This window comes from Corvus brachyrhynchos, unplaced genomic scaffold, assembly GCF_000691975.1.
Source record: "Corvus brachyrhynchos isolate BGI_N302 unplaced genomic scaffold, ASM69197v1 scaffold56, whole genome shotgun sequence".
NCBI lineage: Eukaryota > Metazoa > Chordata > Aves > Passeriformes > Corvidae > Corvus > Corvus brachyrhynchos.
In genome coordinates, this window is record NW_008238664.1 from 8,721,457 (window position 1) to 8,747,110 (window position 25,654).

Here is a 25,654-nt window from a genome sequence, read left to right on the forward strand (position 1 = left end):
TCCTAAACCTAATGATATTACTGCAAATTTTAAAGTAAAATGAAGTAGAAATTGCCAATTTCTTGAAAATAAAGACAATCAATATTTTCAACATATATTAATATGTTCACTCAATTTTAAAGTATAATTGCATATAGCTTATTATGCACCCTCCTTAGAAAGTATTCTTTTCATACAGCAGTTTAACAGTTGAGTAGGTACTTTGTATTAAAATACCAGTTTATACTTTGGAATTTGTGAATGGCAAACTCCTAAGGTCATAAGGTAAAAAGTTTCTTTACTGTGTTTAATTTGAAAGTATTGTGTTGTTATGCACAGAGGCCTTCTTCAATGCGTTTATCACCAAGGGAGGAAGAAGATGATGATGGAGGTGAAAATACTTGTGGACCCTCAGGTTTATGGGAGGCACTGACACCTTGCAATGGATGCAGGAACCTCGGATTTCCCATGCTTGCACAGGTATGTGATTCCCTTTTCATCATAAAACTTAGTAACTATGGAAGAGCTGCTTAATCTCTGCCATAACCCTTAGAGTTATTTATAGTCTTGCCTGATTCCCTTCAAAAGTGGTACTTTCACTCTTCATTTTAATGTCAAAATCTGGTTCCAGAATTAAATGTTGAGGTTTGGTCATCCTGCTATAATACTTATCCATACGAGTTTAATATGGAGACTGATGTTTACTACCCCTATTTTAGACAGATAGTTGCTGTGTTGGATATCTTCCTTTTCCATCTGGAAAGAAATTTTGAAGTCACATAGTCTCCTTTGAGATAAGTACTCTATTTTTGACCAGCTTCTAATTAGTATAATGACATCTCAGCTACTTTCTTTATAGAATTAATTGAGGACATCATGCATAACTCAACTGATGTAAGAAGCCTAAGACTTCTCTTTGAAGATTATGTAAGTTAAAGAAAAGATCCCCAAACATTTTCAAATGCTCATGATAATACAGAAGAGAATAAATAGAAGTGGGTCTAGGTCCCAGCAATTCTCAGAGAAGACCAGTCTGCAGTATCTACCAAAGCATTTCAGCAGCTGTGTCCTGAACAAGTGATATTGTATTGCTACAGAACAGGATGATGCTTATTGCTGCTTCTGGGTCTCCCTTGTTCTCTCCCCACACTATAAATTAGCACTCTCGTTTCTGCAACATTTTTCCTGCGCTTTTTCTTTTGTAGCATTGAATGAAGACCTGCCAAATTTCTGTTTAGAAATGTCTGGTTCTTTCAGTTGCATCCTTACTTGGCACTGCATTTAAACAGCTTTGTCAGATTCTTGTGTACCACATTGGAATTACATATCCTGTCTCACCACACTTCATACACTGTTGCTTTCATACTGTGACTGTACGTTTTATTCCCTTTAAGTCTCATGGGACTTGCACCTGTTTGAAGTCAATGCTAAAGCCTTCCCTGCAGTCAATGGAAACAGGATACGGCAGCTAATGTGCTTGAATGACAATAAGCACTGCCCTGTTTCTTGATAAGGAGCCTTTATATTCCTTTCCCCTTTCAGCAGCTGTTTCCTACTTCATATTATCCATCATTTTAGACATTTGGCAAAGTGCAGAGTTGTCGGAATTATCCTGATTTGCAATAGGAGTACTATAGTTACTAATTCCTCATTTTTAAGCATTTGTTTCAAAACCTATTTCTTAAATGGAACTTTCCATATTTAAATGTAACTTATGGTTGAATTATTCTTAAACTTCCCTATGATGAACATACATGCAATTTTTATTTCCTAATTTTAGAAAATGTTTTTGTTTTCCTTGTTTCTTTTTTTATGTAAGGTATACATAAAGGGTGCTATAAAATTGAGGCATGCCTTTGAAAAATGGGATCAAGTTTGGTTAGTTGGTTGGTATGTCTTTCCTATTTATAAAGAGAAATTCATTTCAACAGCGATGTAAGTTTTAAGACAGTGATTCATGAATTAGTTTTATTTATTGTACCTGAATTTTAAGCTCAGACTTGCAATATCTCATCCTTCTTGCTCTGAGAACAATAAGATTTTTAATTATGAGTACAAAAAAGAGTATAGTTATTATGCTTTCATTCATGATATGACAGATTGCCTTTCTAGATTGTTTTTATCCATAAAAATTGAAGGCAGAGATAGTTTTAGTCTTTTGTTGATTTCTTTCTATGGGAGAAAGGAAAGAAATTAGATAGTGAAAAATCTCCAAACTAAAACACAGTGACTTTGGTTTTTATAAATTGTTGCCGTCACCTTATGCAGTCTTTCAAGATGTTAGCTAATCTGTTGGATCTTTCACATTTACTTCAGAATGCAGTAGAGAACATCTTGTTCTAAGGGATTGAAAACACAAAGTATATATGTAAATTTTTGAATTAAGAACAGTATCTTGAATTGGTCTAACAAATTATATATTATGTGCAACAGCATGTTTTAGGTAGAAGTGCAAAAATAGTTTCTGATACTCATGTCAGTGCACTAACATATCAGAAAGTACAGACTTCATAATGAAAAAGCAGTGAGAGAAGATATTTGACATGGTGTCTTAGAATCCATACTCTCCTAAAGGTCCAAAAATAGAGAAAAGGGTCTATCAATTACTTTTAAAGACAAACAAGAAGTTCATTTTTACACTTCTCCTTTATTTAAAAATAGATTTTACAATCATATAAATATATTGTGTTTGCACATCAAAGGTGAACAAACAGAAAGATTGATTCATGCTTTATATACACAGTCAGAGGCACAATGATAACATGAAACTGAGTTTTAGGTGAGATTATGAAAATGTCCATCTGTGACCTAGTGAGCTAACAGTTTTCAATATGCCAAAGGAGAGGGCAGTAATCTCCTTGATAAACTTGGTTTCTTTTTTGCTGTTAGGGAAAAAAGCTTGTCTGGAGGTACTTCTGGCATGCAGTATGTCATTGCTATCTGTACTGTGATGGTAAGTGTCATTTCAGAAGGGACTGTTACAGAAAGTTCTGTGTAAATTTAAGACCTAGCATAGCAGTAATATAGGTATTCTCAGGACAAGCAACTCTCTTTTACAATCTCAAAATTGGTGAAGTGCTGGAAGAGCTTTATGGAAAAATCTTTGTGTCTTGTTAAAATTTCAGGGGTTTAGGATATGCAGCTGGATTTTTGGAGGCTGAAATTTAGATCTGTCTTCTTATTTTAGCAGAGAGTGTATTCCACATATAGATTATGATTTAAGGTTAATTTGCGGCTGTTGCTTTGTTCTGGAGCTCATCTGTGGTTTAGGGCAGAAATTCCATCCTTGCTAAAACTGATGCATGTTTTTGTGAACCTCAGATGGTTCTCTGCCCATCTCTCCAACCAGCCGAGGTCCCTCCGAAGGGCTGCACAGCGCTCCGGGGTATTGGCCGCTCCTCCAGCTTTGTGTCATCAGTGAACGTGCTGAGGAGGCATCTGCCCCTTCATCCAAGTCATTGATGAACATGAATGATGAAGAGTGGTGTGCATGTCAGTCCATCATTCCTTCTCTCATTCCTTTTGGGGAAGACAGAACGGTAACTTCTGGAATCTCATTATACTTTAATGTGAAATAGGCATGAAGCAGCTTTGGCCTGGATGTGAAGGGACTGGAATATTTCAGCCATTTCTCTCAAATAAGTCTCCTTATGGCAGAAATGTTGAAGATAAAATAAGAGATAACTCCTTTCTCTCCTACTTTGCCTGAACATATATTTTGGTAAAGTGGTGGAAAGCATTTTGAACAAACATAATTTTGGTTGGGGGTGTTTGTTTACTTTATCAATTGGCAAGGTAAGGAAGGAGAGGGAATGTAGTAAAAAAATGCAGAACACTCTTGTTTTCCAGTAATAAAATTGTTTCTTGTTCTTAATAATCAATTTGGTGGTGCAGGTTAATTTACTGTTTAGCTCCTAATAGATTTATTTTACCAAGTTTATCAGGACCCACATACATATTCATATTTTCTTGAGAATAAAGCAGCACAGTCTGAATGTATGTATGTCATTCCATTTTCTTTTTCATGGATAGCGTAGCTTGAATATTCCTCTGCTAAGGGGCAAACAGGGCCTGATGTACAGAGATAAACAGAGGGCAGTCTACAGTAAAAGAGAGACGAGTGCTGCAGAGTTCTACATGATCCCTCCAGTATTATCAGTTTAAAGTAAGCAGTTCACGTACCTTAATCTTGAACAGGCATGCCTGCATATTTTTCTAATTATGATATAAAGTAAGTGTGAGATAAGGCAGGTTAACCTCTGTCCTGTTTAGGATGCTGCTGGGTCAGCTTGACTGGACTCTGTCTTGAACTGTGTTGTATATATAACTTAAAAATCCTGGCAGTTTTTCCCTGTGTTTGACATGGTGACAACCAGGAGCACCTCATTTGTCTAACTGTTACAAAATGGAAATAATGTCTGTAAAGAGAGCAGTGCAGTTGCTATGGGAAAATTGAACTTTGATTCAAAAGCCCTAAGTATAAATCTTCATGTTGCCAGTTGCTGGGAAGCATGCCTCTTCAAAAAATATATGGAAAACTTACTTAAACATATAAATGCTATGTTTCTAGCTTAGTGTCAAATTTTCATCTTCTAAGAGGAAATTAACTTCTGGGAGACCTTGACATTTTCTTTTAAGACTGATCAAAATTCTGCTTATATAACTCTAGGATTCTTAGGGTCAGGAACTCCAGGAACTTTGTTATGGATTCTCCTGTGGAAGAGACTATCCCCACAAAATGCCTTTTTATTTAGAGGGAGGGAAGAAAAAGTGGAGTCCTAACTACATGTTTAGGAGATGAGCTGTATATAATACTGTTTCTTTATCAATACAGGCTATGGTAGGAATATTTAAAGTTTAGAGTTTGATGCATCAGTTATTAGGGTTATGCATTTCATGTCTGCCTTCCAGAAGGTCATTTTGTCTGTAATTTTGTACTTTTTTTTGTAAATTTTAAAAAGTAATTTTTAATGGGAAGAAGTTTTGTATACTGTTTGTATTGTAGAAGCTAGTTAAGGCTGTTCTGTAGAAAGCCTGACATTGGAAATTATTATGTTGCAATTATGTTTACATTTTCAAAGTCACTTCTGGACACATGAGAGATAAAGGGGGTAATTAAGTAAGGAGCTAACTCAATTTTCACATAGAGATCAAGTCTATTCCTAAAAACCCCTCTGTACTGACACTCTCTGGAGAGATGCAGCATGACTCTATAATGTCTCTTTTTGAAAAATTTTATTATTGGAAATTTTATATGGTATTATTTGTTTTCATTTTAACAGACTCTTTCAGTTTGAACTCCTTCTATTTTCGGTTGCCTCAAAAAATTGTCTTACATTTTAAACTCAGTGCGAATGTTATAGTCATTTTTTGAACTGCCAAGGTGCAGGGGAAGTAGCATAAAAGAGGAAGTATTTTTTAATAAAAACAGAAAAGCAAACATGTTTTTAATTAAACGATAATGGCTAAAATTTTCAGCTTGGTTTTTCAATCCATTAATAACTTTACCTTTCAGTGCATTCAGTGGAAGCACATTTCAAACTAGACTAGTAAAGAAGCAGATTTGGATGATCTTACTTGGTGTTGAAGTTCTCCAAAATTAGAAACAGAAAGTCTTGTGGCATTATTTAATTTCTGTGTTACAGGGGAGGAAACCAGTGATCTTGTTTCGTGGTGATATAGACATAGTAGAGAAAGCTTTGGCCTAAAATATGCCTGAGTTAGGATAGCCAGAGTAAGATTGTTATATTATCTATAATATTTTCCTATAGTTTCTAACCTTCAGTGAAATACAGTTTTTTCTTCCTAATTTAGTGGATTAAACTATGAGTTTACTTAAATGGGAGTAACATGGAAAGCTCTACTACCCATAAAAAATATTTCTGTTTAAGTCTTGATTTGCAGTGTTGTCTCTTTTGCAGTAAGCTTAAGTCTTATTAGTAATTTCAGGAACACACCACCTACACACTGAAGCAGCTACTGAAAAGTGCAATATGTATTCTGCCTAGAAAGAATCAGCAGGTGATGATTATACCCTGCCGAACAGTGATAGAAAATAAGTATATTGAAAAAACTGTGGCTTATTTTAGTGCTATGCTACATTTTCTGATGGTGTTTTAAGGAATGAAGCTGAACGTTTTGTTCTTGCCTATGGTATGTATTACATATGTAGCTGCTTAATTTCCAGTGTAAATTTGCAGTTGCCCATGGACTGCAGGTGTCTTGTGGCAAGTGGATTTTTACTGTGCTAGTTGTGTAATCCAGACACCACTGCACAGGTATGTAATATGACCAGAGAAGCTGTAATCTCTTTATCCTTGTGTATTTTCAGAATTGACTAGTCAAGCTTCAGGGTAATCTAATGGTTAAATTAGCTCTGCTTCAACTGCAAGTTTGGATGGGATGACTTCCAGAGATCTCTTTCATATTGTTGTTAACATCTATGTTCTATAATTCTTTGTAAGGCTGTGTGACCTCAGATGAGTTTATTGCTTTGAAAGTTTAGCACTGACTCTGCAGTTTGCAAATGACTGTTTGTGAAAGTATGGCTATCCCTGTCCAGCACTGTATAAATCTGGTCACTGCTGGGATGTGTTGTCTCTTGGTGTGATCATGAAACAGCAAAATTAAATGGGATGAGAGAGAAAGGAGAGGTGTCAAATTGTGCTGAAATTGTTGACCTATGTCAGAAATAATCTGAAATATTGTTGACTGTAGTTTAAAACAGGAAATTTAATTCCTATTAATGGTATTCAAATTCATGTAGAAATTAATGTTGAATTGAACACTGTCACATACCTAACTGAAACATGTCACAATGGTAATCTGGGAAAATCTTACATAGTATATTACATTTTGTTGTTTTGTGGTTTGCAGTTTAGTGGTAACCAGAAGACACACGCCTATGGAATGTTTTTGCTTTTGGTGCTGCCTGTCAGATTATGGAAAAGTGAAAAAAAATGTTTGAATTGCACAGTAAATAGATAGTAATAACATATAGCAATTAGTTTTGTACATGAAAGAAGTTCAACTTAGTGTTAAAAACTTCATGTTTGAACTTCAGCTGCTTCGTAACAGAAATATTAAAGCACTATATTGAACTTAAAAATTTATGTAGAAGTTCCTGGTTGATCTGACCAAATTGGGCCACTGTTCAGTATTACATTTCGTGGGAAAAAAGCCATCATAGATACATCGTATTTGTTGTTCTTACCGTAGTAACAGGAGGAAAAGAGTTTATGGACAGAAGTGCTGGTATTGAGCTATCTGGAGTTAAGATATCGGTTGAATGGGGGTATCTGGACATGTTGATTACTAAATGGATTTGCTACACTGATTATCCATGAGGTCAAGCTTTGTGTCAGGTTGTATTTCTGTGAAGGGCTATTTAAAGGCACTTGGCATTTTTGGACTTATTTTGAGCCTAAAAATCTATTTTCTATTTTGTTTGATTTATTTTTAATCATGTTAAAAATCTATCTGAGAACCCAGCTAATACTGGAACCTGTGAGGGATTTTTTTTTTTTTTACTTCAGTTTTTATAATACAGGAGATAGTGCCTTCATAGAGTAAGTCTATGAGAAGTCTGTACAATTTACAGACCCAATTTCTTTCTGAAGAAAAGACCTGACTGAAAGCCGGACTTTTAAAAAGAACAGCTCTGTGGTCTGTAACTGTGAATCCTCTCTTGCTGTGCAAAAGGAATTGCATACCTTTGGTTTAAAGTCATGTCTAGCGCTTGTATTTTACTGAAAACTTTTAATACTGGTATCCATTATGTATGCTGAGTCTGAAAATGAGATAGATCCTGAATCAACAACTTTTTTAAGCATTAATGTGCTCAGTCTCACTTGGGTTTCCATACAAATGGAACTTTATAAAGAGATACCTTATATTTTCACCAAAATTCAAAACTGGTCTAAGACTAACAGTTTCTTAAAATCCCAAACTGATTTTTATGATTTTTTTTCACTGCTAGCAACTTGTAATTAAGAAGAACTCATGAACTGGATGTAAAATAAAATGAAACTGAAGTCGGGGGAGTCCATATATGAGATATCAAAGGGAAATATGTAAGACTACACTGTCTCATGTTTTCATGAAAAGGTATTTTGGATTTGTTTTTGATAGCAAATGTCATCTACCAATTATAGTGAAATACTTCTTTGTACTTTAAGGTCTCTCAGAAAGGCAATTCAGCTAGGAAATGGGAATCTCACGTTTTATGTTCTTCTATCTGGAATGGTGTTAAAACTATACATTGCTGTAGATGCAGATGCTCTTTTCACTTTCCAGAAGCAATAAGCAGTTTCATTTCATAAAATCTACTATAATAGAAAGAAGTAACATTAATGCTCCTAATAGTATGGAGAATAGTTGTGTTCCTTTGGCGAAAGGGGGAGATAGCTTTTTAAAAAAAAGTTATAAATATGTCTCTGTATAACCTGAATAGTCCACCAGGCATTTTGCAGATTTTCAAGATAAAAGATGCAAATGTGAAGACATAGAAGTTAAATAATGAATTGACAGTATCAAGCCAACTATATTATTTTTGGAGGTGCTATAATTTTTTAGCATCCTAGTTTTTGTTTCACAATATTTTATACTGTGAAAAAGAAGAGAGAAAATAAAATCTTTAGGCAATGTTCAGTCCTATTTATATCTACCTAATTTTGAATTTAACAAAATTGAGTCTATAACTCTGAGACAATGTTTTAGCCTAATGATCTAAGTACTTACAAATCACTAGGTTTGTCCCTAATTAGCTTTTATGATTAGCAGATACTACATACACATAGCAGTTCTATATACACATAAAGCTTTCTTTAGTACACTATTGTAATCTGTTTGTATATGGACAGGTGATTAAATTCTGCCTTATTCAGACTGGTTTTATAGAGTTAGTGGTTTTGCATTGTGAAAAACAAACATCAACAGCAGAAAGTTCCTTCAGAAACCCATCTGGATGCTTTTGCTCCTTGTATCATTGGGAAAGTGTCCACATCTCTGAAGGTGTTTGACTGATTGCTCTTTTCTGTTGAACAGGAAGCTACTGCGAACCAGCCAGTGTGAGACATGAAGTAGATGGATGTGTTTGACTACATGCCTAGTTTTTGAGCTAAATTTGTGTGCAAATTAAACACCAGGGCACTTAGAAAGGGTACACAGCTGACAAAGCAGAAGGCTTTCCTTTGCTCCTTTCTACCCACTTCCAAAGTGGGCAGACTGAGTGTATCTTTTCTTTGTCTTTTTGAATTCAATAATGTTCTATTGTAAGGTTCATGAACAATTTTTGAGCTGCCTCTTAAGGGATAGCAATCTTAGCATCTTTCTCCCACAGACAGTTATTTCTCATCAGGACTGTAAGATCAAAGAACAACTGCACACACTCCACAGTTTGGATTTTTAGTGGCTAGAATCTCATTTTTGACCCAGAAAGAAAGATCCACTGCCAAGGGTTTCCTGTTGTCTGGCTTTAGTGGTTTCATGTTATGTCCAGGCATTCAAACTAGCAAATTTCTTTTATTTACCAACACTGTTTTCTCATCATGAAATTATGAAAGGATCTTGAGTTTGCAAATTACTTGAATGTTTGTTAACTTTTAGCATTTACATTGCTATTTTGAAGATGAGTTATTAATTTGATGAAATGTAAGAAAATAATTGAATCAGAACTGAGAGCAATAGAATCATTAGGGAAATGATTTTTTGTGTGAAAAATTTTTACCATCTTGGTTTTGGGAAGCACTGGCATAGTAGTTTGTTTGCATATGAAAGAGGGTTGCACAGCATTAACAGAGAATACCTGTGGTAAAAGTATTCCATACAGCTAGTGTGACTGCAAACCTGGAGCAAGACCCCTTAGTTCTGGTAAAATAGACATATGATTCTGTGGTAGCTGTTCCAAAACTGGAATCTTGCAGTGAACCCATAGAAAATAAAAGTTCAAATTTTATTGAAAATGTGATTTAGGTTCCCTTATAATCCTTTCTAATTTCATTTTATGTAATCTTCACATTCTGTTTCCATTTTTTAATAGCTAGGGCTGAGAATTAGCAATGAGTAAGTAGATTATGATATCACAGAAATCATCATAGTAACAATTAAAGCAGTAGAGCTTTGACATAAACCAGTGGGATTTCTTGTTTAAAGAGCGGTACTGAAGGCGCATGTTTATTAGTGGAATGGTTTTCCTTCAGCAGTGAGCAGTGAATTAAGTTCCTGTATTGTCCTTATATTTCCATCTTAGCTACTAAAGTTCAACATGGCCACATTAGCTCTCATAAAATTCCCAAGAAAATAGGCACCATGGTGAGATAGCACAGAACAATGGAGCTCCTTGTAGCCATAAAACTAAACATCCATTTTATGAATGTTAGTGGGCTTTGGCACATTTTTAGCCAGGAAATAGCAGAGTTCATAGATTCCCATTCAGAACTACTGTTCTGAACTATGGTATGAAATAGAAAATTTCTTCTTTAAGATCATAGGGGATACAGGCAATATTCCCTTAACTCGTGTTTACTGCTAATGTGCATATGTCCTCTGTTGTCGTGCAATAACTTGTTTTAGTGTTTCAAGCACCACTTCCAACTTACAGTTTGAATTTACTTTCCTTCCAATTGTCTCTTACTGTTAGGCTTAATTTTCACATTGCTGAAATACCTGCAGACAAAGTTTATTTGGTAATATTTAATTAGGAAGTATTAGGTTTTACAAACTTTGCATGTTGCTGGGATCTTTAAAGAACAATTTCAAACTCTTTTTCTGTTAATTTTGTATTTCACTTTTCAGTTGTGTAACAAATAAAGGTATGTTTGTATGTAACAAACAAAATTTTTTCATTTTGATAATATGACTCTCCATAACTTCAGTATTTTAAAAAACATTTTCTTGTTCTTTCTGTTTTATTGTGGGAACATGTGTAGGAGAGGTTTCTTTACAGAGAGTCTTGGCTTATGCTGTTGCAATAATAACTTTTATACCAAACATACTTATTTTTTTGTTTCTTCAGTGTCAAAAACTTTCAAACATGGGAGATTGTCCTTCCTGAAATAGCAAATGTTTATTTGTCGCTTCTATCAAATTTATTGTATGTGTTATCAATTAATTGGTTTCTATTGTGCAAATTTGTCAGAGTATTTACTTGACTTCAGAACACAATGCATGGGCAGATATAGAATATTTTCAAGAAGGACACAGGTTATTTATAATAGATAATGGATTAACATATTTTGGTGTTAAATATCTCTTTTCAAAGAAAATTTCTCCCATAACGTCTCATTTTAGTGATGTTATCTGCCCTCCAATCAAGTCAGTTTACAGCTCTAGGGTTACTGTTCACAGAGCTGTTGTGTTTTGCTTCGAGGTTTACTTAGGTGCATTCAGGTCCTCTCTCTCCTTCACAGCAACACATACATTTTTCATTTACTGGCACAGTAATTGATAGAAATTAAGCTATAAAATGTGAGAAATGTGAGTCTCCTTAACATAGAGTAGCATTTTAATTGTTTTCTGCATTTGCTGTCAAATACTGACATCACTTTAAGGTTTCTCAATATCTAACATTTTCCATGGTTTCTGCCCTTATAATGTGAGGAATTATTCTTCATGTTTGCTGCTTCAGTTGGAACTGTGTATGTATGTTTAAAACCTAGGCATTAGAGCATAAGCATCTTGCAGAGAAGTATTGTTTCCATGGAGCTTAGGTTTCAGCTAATTTTATCTTTTTTTAATATAATAGCCTTTATTGTAAAGAGGCATTTTCCCACAGCTTGATACTCCAACAAGACATGATTTTTTTAACATCTTTCATGAAAACAATAGAAAAAGGGAGGGTATTTAAACTGGAAATTGCTTTCTAGTTTATATTTTTTTGAGCTAAACTAAGAATCATTTATTAAAACAGTCATTATATTTTGCTACATTGCCATACACAACAGTTAGCATTTGCATAAACCAGATTATGTACACTTTTAGTATATTCTTTGTCACAGTGAGTTATTTATTAGAGGAAGCATCTGCTCTTTTTCATGGCCTTAGTGTTGAGTGCATGGGAAAGCATGTAACATGACTACAACAATCTAACTTCATTTGAAATGCTGAATATCTGCCAGTTAGAATTATGAAAACACTGCATAAAATATAGTGACATGTTCCTGCTGCTGAGGTTAGCACTGCATTCATTATGCTCACAATTTACCCATGTCTTCAGACATTTATAGTTTAGGCTATAGTAGTGATTTTTTGTGTTGTAAGGCATTGTAGGAATCTTTAGCTTTCAGTGATTCATTTCTGTAGAGTTTTTGTATGAACTTTTAAATTCTAAACAGGATACGTGAAAATATGCATAGGAAAAGGAGAAAATAAACCTACTTTTGGGGTGTTATATAAATTATACTCATTTTTTTCATATATGAAGTTTGAAAAAGCAAATCTAAATTTTGAATGGTTTCTGAAAAACTAAACATCATGTTTACATTTCTAACTAAATACACAGGACAACAACTCTAACATGCTTTTAAAAATGATGTTTTTCTCAGCTCTGTGGAAGGCTTACTGAAACTTACAAAGGCTGTTTCAGGTGCTGAAGGGAAATAATTATTTCAGTTAACTCTGTACATGTATCATTCCTACAACAGCAAACCCACAATTTCAGATGTTTGGTGAAAGGGTAAAAGAGCATATTATTGTAAAAATCTGTATTAGAAATACTTTCTGCAGACCAGAGTAGATTCTCCAGTGTCATTACCCTTAAATAAGATTATTGGTGATTTTCCAGATTCTGTAATATACCAGGAACCTTATTGTATATTATATGACAAATTACACATTCAAAAGTTTCTAGCTGTCATAACAATGAACATTTATGATAGTTTGATTCATGACAAATTATTCTAATTACACGATATTATGAAACTATCTTTGGTTAAATTATTAGTAAGAGATAAATGTGTTTTTACTAGCCATAAATTACAGTAATATTCGTGATATCTTCGACTGGAAAGGCAGTCAAAATAAATATTTCACCGTCTACTTGGGCTTTTGGGTTATTGTGACATAGGAAATACTTTCAGCTGGTTTTGCTTAGTACATTATTGTGGCAAACTTGCACAACGGCCTTCAGGTTCAAGCGTTTCCCTTTCCCCCTTGCTGCATGTCAGAAAACTGTTCTGATTATCTCCCATCACTGGTCAGGACTTCTTTCTTGCTTGGATTCTTGATTCCTCTCAGCAACCTTCAGTTACTTATCATTAATATTTCAGTGTGAAGTGTCCCAACCCAACAAGGTTAAACATCAGTCTGTTTACAAATGTCAAGAAGTATGTTTGATGAAAATACATTCAGACTAGATGTAAGAAAGAAAATGTTTTACCATCAAGATGGTGAAACACTGGAATAGTTTTCCCAGGGAGGAGGTAGATGCCCCATCCCTGGAAACATTCAAGGTCAGGGGCTCTGAGAAACCTGGTCTAGTTTAAGATACCCCTCTCCATAGCAGGGGTTTGGACTAGATGACCTTTAAAAGTGCTTCCTACCCAAACCATTCCCTAATTCTGTGATTCTATTACATAAATGGGATAAATTCATTGCTCACTCTCAGGATAATCATAAGCTTTGGGGTGATGGGGAATGTAAGATCAATAACTCTCCAAATTTTCATCAATAAAGTATCATTGTACTCTTCTAAGGAACAGCTGGGCAGAATTTATCATACTATGATGGAAGAAAAGCCACCTGGATTCTACATACTAGTCCTCTGGCCTGCAGCAAGCCAGGGGAGACAGCACAATACCCCGGTGGATCTCAAGGGGTATGTCAGAATTTAATAGCTGTTCTTCACTGTCTGTATAAATGAAAAAATATTTCTAAAGGTGGCAGATATATTGCATTTTTCATTTCTGTATTTCCCAGATTATTTCTCCTGTAAGAGGAACGTAATGTGTGACCCTGGTGTGTTGTCCCATGTTCCAGGGAAGTAATAAAGCTTCAAGTGACCTGATTTGTATAGGAGAGGATATTGACAGAATGAAAAATTTTCTGTTAGGTACGAATTTCATCTTCTTGTCAGAGTGTCAGTTCAGATTAGGTGCCTTCTGAGCCTCTGTCGTTTTATTCATAGCTCATACAAACACAAATTTGCATATACTGCTTGTATTTCAGCCCTTAAGCATACATCATTCAGTTTGATTGTTAAAAGGAAGGCAAGAGTATATAGAAGGCAGAAGCAAGAGCAGCTAGAAACCTGGCAAAAATGTGGAAAAAAGGTCTAACTCAACATCAGTAGTTTTTGAAGATTTAGTCATGTTATAGCACATTGTTTCACAACTGTATATAACTCTTTGCAATGGCCATATAGATATTTAGAAGCAATTTCATTCCCACTGATAAACAAGCTCTTAGCCCTGTTCAGGTTTCAGATTGTGTGTCATAGGTATTATCCCATCAAGTATATGCTCAGAAGAGACCCAGCTGACTGCAGGCCTATGAATAAGGGCCACAATGTGCCCTGTGTCCCTGGCATGTGCTCTGCAACTTCAATATCACATTACTGTTTCTTTCTACAAGACAAAAAATCTAATTTCTAATTATCAGTATGGGTGGCTGTTCTCTAGTGATTTCTCAGGGACTCAGTCACTCTCAATCTTTGTTGTTTTTTTTTTTTTACTTCGATTGTGAATGTATTTTTATCCTTTCCTTATTTTAATGTACTAGCAGCCCAGCACATGATTTTTATGAAGTTATTAATTTCAAATAAGGACTAATTCTGTCATGATGGTGGTGGTCAGTTGTATGTCTCATGTTCAGCAATTCGGAATGGTTAATAGAAATTTGAGATGGAATAATCTCTTTTTAAAACAAAAATTAGACTCAGATTATTTTGATTTCAGGACTAAAGATAAAGGAAAAGTATTTTTAGAAGGTTTTATTATGCAGTTGATAATAACTTGGACATGTAGAATTACTGTAGAGTTACTTGTTACTGCAGTTGGTGAAGAACTTTTAGAGAAAAACAGAATCACGTTGCTTCATGCCTGATACTTAAAGACAATCTTACGTCATCTGCTAACATCTAACTTGAAGTTAGTGAACTAGTTTAGATCTTAGAAATTTCTAGAAATGCTCATTACCAGCAAAATGGAGAACATATTGTAGCGACTAGAAGACTTCAGAATGCTTTTCTCCAGCAATGAGAAATTTTCTTTTTCCTTTTTGCTACATATGCACTTTTTAATTAAGGTTCATAATCTTTGCTTAATCAGTTCAATTTCAGGCTTTCTAAAGTCTTAACAATTCTTTTTTGACTCTAACTCATTTAACTTCTGCTGGACATACTATTATTATGTTTTATTTATTAGAGAGATATTTAGTAAGAATTTACTTGTCAGTAGTTTACATTCAAACCATTTTTTGAGTAACTCCATCATCTTTATTTATTCTTCTCTGACATTTATATTCATGCAATGTTAATTACAGAATGTTGAATTACATTCAGAAAATCAAATTCAATGTTAAGAGCAATTAGGAAGGGAGTAGAGTATAAAAGAGGGAACATCATTATGTCAGTATGACTACTTGGTGAGCCCTCATCTTGAATGAGGAAATCTGTGAAAATGTCATCCCTGTCACATCACTGAAGACTGAGAGGATGAAGGGTGACAGGGATGGTGAAAATCTGGGAGCAGTTGGGTGAGTAGGGTTAGTATCTCACATTCCTTAAAGGAGAGAACATGGGAAGTGCATATGTCTGTGAAATCACAAGGAGAGGAAAAGTAAAGAGCAACCCTTCATGGCCACCTAATGTATAAAGCAGCCATGTCAAACTTGGTGAGATAGCTAAAAACAAAATGGGGGGCATGCAAACTCTGAAAGGGGACATCTAAAGGCAACTTAGGAAGGTAATTCTAGAAAGTTGGATTGGTAGACATGCAAAACAAAGTCAGCACCTTTTGACTATGAAGTGTGAGACCCACAAAGTGTTGCAGGAGGAGAAACAGTTACTGTATGCTTGACCTGGTCTCATGTTGGCTTCACTGTTCTCTAGGTCAGCACTGTTGGCTACATTTACAGACAGAATATTGGGTGACACAAAGTGTGATCCAATGTCTATTCTAATGTTTTGTGTATCGATTTATAATGTTTTTTTTTTAATGTGGCTGAATTCAGGCACTGAACAGTTTCACTCTGGGGTTTGGTCACAATTTTAAGGCTGCAGTATTTCTTCATGGGCTTCTCTAGGCAGATTTACTATAATTAGGGTTTTGGCATTCTGTCTTAAATGCATGTTTCTAGAAGAGTACAAGGATTAAATTGAAGTCTCCTGTTTTATTAATTGCTCTGGTAAATAAATTTTTGCCTCTGCCTTTTTACATCAGACTTAAATGGACAGGGTAGAAACTCCTTTTTCTTCAAGGTTGGAAGGATTCCTTTTCTTGTCCTGCAGTTGCACTTCAGCTGCTTCAATGCCTCTGTATAATTTTCTGTTAACTTCGTTTAAGGAATGAAATGGCTTAAGCTAATAAAGTTACATTTGGAGCTGCAGGAAGCCCACTTGGAAACTTTTCTAATCCTTATTATGTCTACTATCTGAAACTAGTTACTATTAGTTTATATCTGTGAGACTACTGAGAGCTCATACTCTGACTAGGTATAAGCTGGAAGGGGTGAAACAGGTAGAGATGCAGTCACATTCCTCTTTTAGACATGTTTTTTGAATGCTGACCACCAATTTTGTATTGTTTGATAGTATATACTAATTTTTTTATTACAAATGCATCTTAGTATTCTATTTATTTTATTTTGCATGATTTTTTCCCTGATCACTGTTTCCAGTATTCATTTTCAAGTTCATTATTAGTTTAACCTGGGATTTAAATCTGTCTCTACTGAAGTCATCCAGAAGAATTTTGAAGTGAAGCTCCTCTTGCTGCCATCTTAACCCTGTCCTTCAAGAGACCTTGAATTATTGCCAAACTATGAACTCTCATAAAGATCAAATGAGCACAATCACCAGAAAAAAAAAAAAAGGCAAGAAGTTGAGTCATGTAATTATCTGCTAACAGTATAAAATAAATCATTTATCTGAAAAGGCACTGTTACCTACAGCCATAGTTTGCCTTAGGTAATGCGAGTTCTTGGTGAAGAAATTGTTATTCCACATTTTGTTTCAGACATCACATTCCTCAATCATTTTCTGAGTAGGGCTATGATAATATCTAACTGTCAGGGTGCTTTCTTGCCCTTTGCCTTTTATTATATCATATTTGATTTATGTCTGATGCTTGACTTTCCGAGACATCCATATGTCCAATGTAAGAAAGATGTGGAAATATGTCTTTGACCATGCAATTGCTTTCTGCTGGGATTAAAAAATATAAATCTCTGGTGAAACTCTGCTGAAACTGGATGTTATCTTCTTAGTCATGTTCAAAACTTCAAAACTTAGTCTGCTTGATTGGATTACTGTACCAGCAAAACTTCTAATTCCTTTCTTCCCTCCTAAACATTTGCTAATCAGTAGAATTTGCTGTACGTATCGCTGTTATGGGACCCTTTGTCATTATTTTGCTCAAACGTAGAGCAGTAATTCATCTTCATTCACAGCCTGGGATCCTGCCTTCCATATGTAGAAAGCATATTTTTAGTTTTCTTAAATGTAATATAAACATTTTGTAAAACCATCCCTGAAGAGAATGTAATTGTAGTGGTTAATGTAATTGTTGCTCTCATGAGATACAATTAAAAAAGAAAATGAGACATCCCCTGAGTTAGAACCAGCAAAACAGGTATGGCAAAAGCAGTTATCTGGCTTTCGTTAAATACAAAGTTTGATGAATGAAGTTCTTCTGTAAACTGAACAAGAACTGTATTATACAAAAACTTAAAGAAATAAGAAATTTTATCTTCTAGCATGCAAGTAATTCTTCTGGTCTGATACAGTTTGGATTTCAGCAGAATGTGGTATTTAATTTGCTGAATTCTAAACCCTGCAAGCCAGAGTTATTGAGCCTGGTTCTTTTCCTGTGTCATCTGAGAAATATCTCTCTTACCTACTTAAATTTTTGCATTTCAGGAATCTTATTCAAAGAAGAGAGGTTATGCATTGGAAGCAATACCCTCTGTACCTCTGGATGCAGTTCCTTCAGAAAATGACAGCAGTCTTTGTGATTCGATAGACATAGCAGTCACCAAAAAGCCTTGTTCCTTAGAGATAGCAAGAGTTCCTTCCTCAAGACCAGGTAAATCACCAAATAATCCTTTACACAGTCATTGGTTTAAGTGTTAATTTATAGAATATATAGGTTTATATTTTTAAGCATGCAGCACTCTGTTTATTTATGACAGTATGATTATAGTCTTCCATTAGCTACCATAAGAGCTTCACATCAGAATAAAGATTAATAGCAAAATGTTGTAGAAGTGAAAACAAAGCAGATGTTTAAATACTTTCCTAGATAGATAGAAGGTTGCAAAAAGCCAAATAAGAGTTTCTTGCAGTCAAGCCTTTTGCAGTAATCCTTTAACCAACCTGTTTCTTTTTTTCCTAAGTATTGCTTAGCAACAACGTTATGGAACTAGTTCAAAATTTAAAATACTCTGCATTTTCATGTTACGTGAAGGAATATCTGATCCATTTTTGAAAATGAAATAGGGAATGAGAATTAAGGGAAATATTAAATGACAGTTTGACAGGCTGCTATTTGTATTATATACAGGTTTGAACAGCAATGAGTTAAAATAGTTAAAAACTAATAGAATTATGATAAGTCAGATATTATGTATAAGTATGATATTATTTGTAAGAACTCTGCTTACGTTCTCCAAAATACATGATCTCTTCCATTACCCTTGTTTGAACTCTTCATTAGTCACCACCTGGTACAGGAATTTCAGAATATAGTCATTTTGCTCTAATTAATTGGACTGAGAGTCTGCTTTGACAAATGACAGTTCTCAGCAGCAGAGACCTATTTGAAACAGGCAATTGACTTTCCGACCTGTGTGATCTTGATTAGGAATCATGATTTGGGTAATAGACAAGAGTGACAGATGATTGTTGACTAACATCATGTTATTGATCTGGTCTGTGTAAGGGGCAGCACCTTCTTGCTTTCACGGCTGAACTAGTATTGGAAGAGTGCCAGAGCTGTATGAGGCATAGTATATGAGGGCCAGATAGCAAGATACAGCTTTGGAGTTTGCAAGGTAAGGTGGAGTGGATCATAATTCCCACCCCTCCATTAAATTTGGGCTAAAGAAGACTTGAGGGAACCTGTATTATGAGCAGCAGTCCAAAAGGTGGCGCAAAATAGGATAGCATCTTCATAGCGTAGTTGTACAGAATGAACCAGAATCTGACTTGAGGACCAGCATGACTACTTGTGTTTCTTACTTTGTTGATGATTTTGGCTCTGATAATCTAAAAAAAATTAGTCTGTGCAGGACAATATTGTAGTTTGTTGTTCAGTAAAGGAAGAAAATAAATTATCTTTTTTTTTTTTCCAAACTTCTACTTGAATAATCACCATAAACATATGTATTGCACTGGAAAGACTGCCATACACATACCCAATGAACTGGTAGGGGGAGTTCATTACCTGCCTTCTTAGTAATGGGGCTCAACAACAAAGCTTTCCATTGTAATTAGTATTTTTTAAAAAAGAGGGAGTTTTCACTAGTTAAAATACCAGGCTTTGGAACTGCACTGTCTGCTGAACACAAGCATTTTCCTTAGGCATAGTAAGTCCATTAAGATCAAGGTGAAACACAGATCCTAAAAAGGACATTTTTATGTCTTAGTCTGGAAGTATGTTTTGTGTGAAGTTTAAATTTGCGTGTATCAGAGGCTTAGAGTATAACCAGGGAAGCTGTAGGACATTCATGCTGTAGGTACCCTTGGTATTTGTAAGATGTAACAAGATCAATGAGTTGACAATACGAATGTACTGTAATTCCTTCTGTCTTAGTTTTCCATATACCACTATGATATTTTCCCCTTGGCATTTTGTTTAAAAGAACATTTGGCTGTATAGAAAAATGTAGTTTTATTTTAAGCTGTAAATGTAGAAGTCATCCAACTGGCCTGGCTTGCAAGCCATATCTGGAATCGTGTTGGCTCTTATCTTATACTACAAATGGACCAAATGAAATGAAACACGTCACTCTCAGTTATAAGGTATTTAGCACTATGTGTAATTGCATGTGAATGTCACCCTGCCACTTTAGGTCATATAGATTTATTGCTTGAATAAGTTACATATGATTATAGATCATTTATTTAAAAGAAATATCTAATATTGCATGCTTTTTTCCCTGAATTTCCCTCCATTTTTGTGTCACTGAGACATGCCGACTTTGGGAATACTGTTTCAAATTTCTGTATTATGTGATATGTAGGGCTCTTTAAGAACATGAAGCAGCACTTTGAACATAAAATTGCATCTGTCAGTGTCCTCTCCCTAGGTAGTAGGCCAGTGTGATCAACACTCAGCACTGTCTGGGGCATTCCTACCTCTAGGCAGCAGAAGTGAGGCTGACTGCACTCAGTGATTGCAAATTCTCCTTTCTTGTACTGAGAGGAAAGGTCATTCTGGCTGGCCTTTCAAACTGTAGAGCTACATGTTGCTGCTATTATCTACCCTGATAGTAAACTCCTAGCAGGTTGGAAATAGTCACCTTATCAGCCATCATTCTCTGATCTACAGGGGAGAAAAAACAGACTGCTCCATAGTTCTCCTGAATTTTATTGTTGAACTGGTACAGAATCACAGAGGATGAGAACTCCATGCAACAAATGGTAAAGGCTTGTTAGATTTCAGGGAGAAAAACTGAATAGAAAGCAAATAAAAGTAGTCATAAAGTTGGTTACCTATACTTTTGAAATCCTGTGTTGTGTGGGTTTTATGTTGGTTTGCAAGAGATTAGGTTTATATAGGAAGAGAAACATTTATTGGTTTACACTGGCAGTTAAAGCAGTTGCTTCTAATTAGGACTGATTTAAGACTAAAAGAGACTGCATATGTGTCTCAGTCCAAGTTAAACGGTTCTTTGTTTCTGTGATAGATTAGTAGGACAAGTTTGGCAGAGTGTGTAAGCATCTCTCAGCATTTCTACCTTTAAAATAGTTGTTAAGACATGATAAGAATATTCTAAATACTGCACTCTTTAAGACCATTTTTTTCCATTAAGTAAAATGTAAATTTGGGTTTAAATTTTCATAGATCAATATCATAAAATGAATATAAAATAATTGATTCATGAATCAATCTTAGTGATTCTTCTGTTGGATATTGTCCTGTTGGATATTGTCCTGTCCTCTTCCAGGACAGTCTCCTTATTCCTTAAACTAGACATTTCTGCTACTCATTTTAATTTCTACAGCACTCTTCCATTTAGAAAAGAAGTCACATGACATATTTAATCTTGAAAAATAGTAATGAAATTTTATTAGTTCATAAGCCATGCATTAGTATTGTCCTTTTGCTTTTAGGAATGTAATGAGATTTTGTGAACTATAGCAACAAATCATCTTGGAAAAAGTGTAAATGAAGTTCAAAAGGTGTTCCTGAAGTTATTGTGGTTTTGTTCACTTCATATAGAGTCCAGAATACTGATTTAGGTGTTCCACTAGGCTGCTTTTGGGGCTCTGAGGTTAAAGACCCTTACAGACTTAACTTGTACCCTTGGTAGCTTAGACATTCTGTACCACAGTCCATCCTTGCACCTCATAGTGTCATCCATTTTATTTAGGAGAAATATTGAATAAAATCTGAGATACATTACAGAATAAATGTTTTTGGGGTTTTTTATTGTAGTTAAGTGCATGCCCCTACCCAGTGGGGAGATTATATCTCTTTGAGTCTGATTTTATCATTTCTACTGCAGAAACTCCCTATGAGTGAGACCAGGTGGCAGTTTACATGCTAAATTTTCAATAATAGTGAGTCAAGGCCAGTAATAAATAAACTATTTTTAGGTCTCCTTGAATATTATCAGGAATTAGAGAGGACTTTTCAAACTCTGTTTCTCCTGAACAACTTGTGGAAGAAAAAACCGACCACCTTCCTTGGGAAATTTAATCTGTCTATGCAAATTAACAAAGGTTTTAATAAAGCATCTCAATAACAAGAAGAGACATTTCTCTATGTAAACTGCATGAGAATCACCATTGGATAAGAGAATTCTAGTTCAAGAACCTATTATGTTTTGTTATGTTACTTCACTGTGGCTGCAGGTCAGGGACACCTTAGTGAGCCATCTTCAACTCTGAAAACAGCTGAGCTGTGGCAAATCAGAACTCAGTGTGGGCTGCAAAATCCAGCTGAGAAATAAGATAAATACTATGGGGCTTCACTTGTGCTGAGCTCTCAGCCACTGCACAGTCAGCAATTCCCAAGTCAGCAATTTTAAAGATAGCTCTTGTACAACTACTCTACCCAGCTATATCAAAGATATGGATTCTATCAGGGATAAAAATTGTCCCTGAATGTGTGATGTGTTGCCACTAGCCTGTAGCAGGCAAACACAAGGCATGGAGCTGAAACATAAAGAAAGAGATAGCAGCTATTCTGCTCCTTCACCCAGCTAAGTGTATTTGAAGCAATCTTGCTGTTGTCAGTCAGGATGTTTTCGTTATTTAAAAAAATTACTTGATTTGTGCTTAAATGCCAGTAACTTGTAAGGAGGACTATGCAGTTAATAAATCTGTAATTAATCATACCTTTTCCTTATAGCCTCATAATCACAGCAGGGAAATTAAGAAAAAGATAGTTGACATTGAATTAATACAATATATCAAACTGTCCCCAAGCTGGCCAATTCTTTGCAATATTAGGGTTTGAGGTTCTTTTGCTTTCTCAGTCTGGCATCCCTCTCCTGTGTTTACAGAGAAAATGAACCTGAAAATTTGTAGCCAGTGTGTCAGATCACCTTAGCTTGCATTCTTGTGTCTACTGTTTAATGCTGTGTCAGCAGTCTCATACAGATATCTAGGAGACAATTCTCCAGAAACCTGAATTGAAAAAAGGGCCTAGCTGTGGTAACATTTTTATCAACATTAAAATTTGTCTTTTACTTCGTTTCCAAAATCATCAAATACTTGGCTTGGTAAATAAAATTCTATTTGTTGGATCATCAGTTTCTGTTTGACTTCAGTAATCGTGAATATTTGCACACTTCAGTTTTCCAGATTGAGATTCAGATCCCAAATACATATTTTCCAACTTGATGAATTTATACCTTCACTTTTGTGCAGTTATTTTCTAGTTATAAGCAAAGCAGTGAAAAGTGGCCACAAGAAGGAACCATCACACTGCCAGATGTAAAAAATTGTCTGGGTGAATGGAAATTCAAGAGTGTAGCTTTAGTCATCGATGCTTCATCACTTTGATACTCCAATTGATCTGAAGGGTCACACACAAACCTTTCTGAAAGCCACTCACAAATTGCTTCAAGCAGAAGGACTGCTAATAGAGCTGTATTTCATTTAAGTGTGCTTTTTAAACCAGAGATAGCAGGATATAGTGCACTTGAACACATGACCTACAGTCTAACTCCCCAGGATTAAATACTGTCAAGAAGAAGTATTTAATGACAAAGAAAAATCATCTTAGTTGTGTAGAGGAAAGAACATAATAAAGGAGTAGGCAGTGTAACAGTTGGTCTAGAACCAGATGAAAATTCAGCCTAATCTATGAAATTCAGCCTAATTTAACACAAATGTTTCTGAAACAACCGACTGTCCATGAAGGCTTTTGACATTGTGGTGCATATTCAAAGTCATTACTACCTACCTGCCATCAGTGCTGAATTTTCTAAGCAGCAGGGATGTGAATGGAGAACCTTGTCAGGGCCAGTAAAACTTACTAGTGCTTCGGGACTTGACATGGCATCACAGCACCAGGCCTGCCAGAGTTCAAGAAGTGTTTGGACAACACTCAGGCACATGGTGTGATTCTTGGGGCTGTCCTGTGCAGGGCCAGGAATTTGACTTTGATGATCTTGTGGATCCCTTCCAAGGAATTATTATCAAGATATTCTGTGATGATATATGTGTGATAATCAAATGTCCCTTATTGTTCTGTCTGTTACTCAAGGAAACATTATCTCCAAAGAGTATAAGTGTTCTGTATGTTGAGTGAGAAGTGAAGAGCCACTCAGAGCTTGTCATTATGGAGCACAGGGCATAGGTGTGCATTGTAATGTGAGCCTTGCATCCGTGTGGTGGAGTAGTTCGCTGACAAAAGAGGCTTGTGTTTCCATAACAACCTAATAGCTGAACACTGTTTTAGACAGCAAGCGTTTTCTTCTCTAAGTAATTTTTTTGCCTTAGAGAAACGCTCCCATTGTTAACTAAAGTCTCCCCGTTCTCAGGATGTTTCACACAATATAATTCCCCTTTACATTTACCACTGAAGGAGTATCATAGGCCATGGAAAGAATGAGCAATAGTCTCACAGTGCCCTGACACAATGACAATACTCCCCTTAAAGGGAGAAAAGTTAGGTTCTAGCCTTTGTGTAGTTCCTTTAATAAACCTTTCAAAATACATCTTAAAATTATCTGGGGTTTAGTGCCTGTTACTCTGCACAGAAGTCTGTATTAGAATCACTGATTTCTGTGCTAGTGATTAAGAAGCTTGTCGTTTCCAACTTCAGTGTACTCATGGCCAACTGCAGTCAAGACAGAGGTACCCTAACATTCTGTCTTTGTCTAAGTTGGAGCTCTCCAGCAACTCTTCAGAAAGCAAATCTGGGTTATGATGTTTATACCAACTGAAGCGGCTGAACTGGAAAACAGATACCATTTTTTCAATTAAATGTTATATTTAGTCCAAATGAAAGTAGTTTGATTTTGCTGTTTATGAGCTTTTTAGTAAAATTTACTTCAAAGTAAAAATTGAAAATTATCAAAAATTTTCAGCTGAATTTTCAGTCGATAACTTATTAATAGTGAAATTTAGTGTCGAGACCTATACATATTTTTTCTCTCCTATTCTTTTCTTTCCTTAAACCCATGTTTGAGCCAAATGGAGATAATTTGGCCATGGTGCAGAATGTATCAATTTATCAATTTACTTGTTTTAACAGGTTCATGTACAGTATTGTAAGGTTCACATTCAGAGCTTCAAGATACACATCTTTGCCAGAACACTGTACCAGAAACCAAAGCAAACTTCTCCTGACTTTCAGTGATGACACATTTTGTATTTGTCATTCTGACTGCCACAGTATAGAATGCACACTTATCAGAAGCTATTTTGTCTAATACATTAACATATGTTTACAGCTAAGATTTTTTAATTTCATGTGACATTTTAATAAAAATCAAGAGAGTGCTGATGGAAGAGTGAAATATACAATAGCTCTTCCATCTTGCATTTTGCTGGGTTTTTTCCTCAGTACAGCTAGTACTTTTTAAAGCACCCTTCAAAACCAGAAAAGGTTCCTGAAGTTTATGCCTAGATTATTTGGTGCTGTAGCTGTTTCTATAACAGAAATTACAATTTTAGAATTCCTTTTAATTTTTTAAGCATCTTCTGGCATTTAATAGTTCCTTTTATTTTCTCAAAATACAAATCCCCAAATTATGAGAAGATTGGGAGTTTTGTTTCATCATCATAATATTTTCATACCTATTTTTTTGTATTTCTGATATTATTTAATTAGGATGCTTT

The 25,654-nt window shown here is 35.2% G+C and overlaps 1 protein-coding gene across 6 annotated transcripts in view; it reads left to right on the forward strand.

Moving 5' to 3' along the window:
• Positions 1–25,654, forward strand: part of ANKS1B (ankyrin repeat and sterile alpha motif domain containing 1B) — a 413,548-nt gene that overhangs the window by 99,018 nt on the left and 288,876 nt on the right. For all 6 annotated transcript variants that reach the window (XM_017737794.1, XM_017737792.1, XM_017737791.1 and 3 more), the window contains exons 9-10: positions 319–459; positions 18,053–18,218. In XM_017737794.1, the coding sequence (XP_017593283.1) occupies positions 319–459; positions 18,053–18,218 (307 nt within the window). The remainder of the gene's footprint in view (positions 1–318; positions 460–18,052; positions 18,219–25,654) is intronic.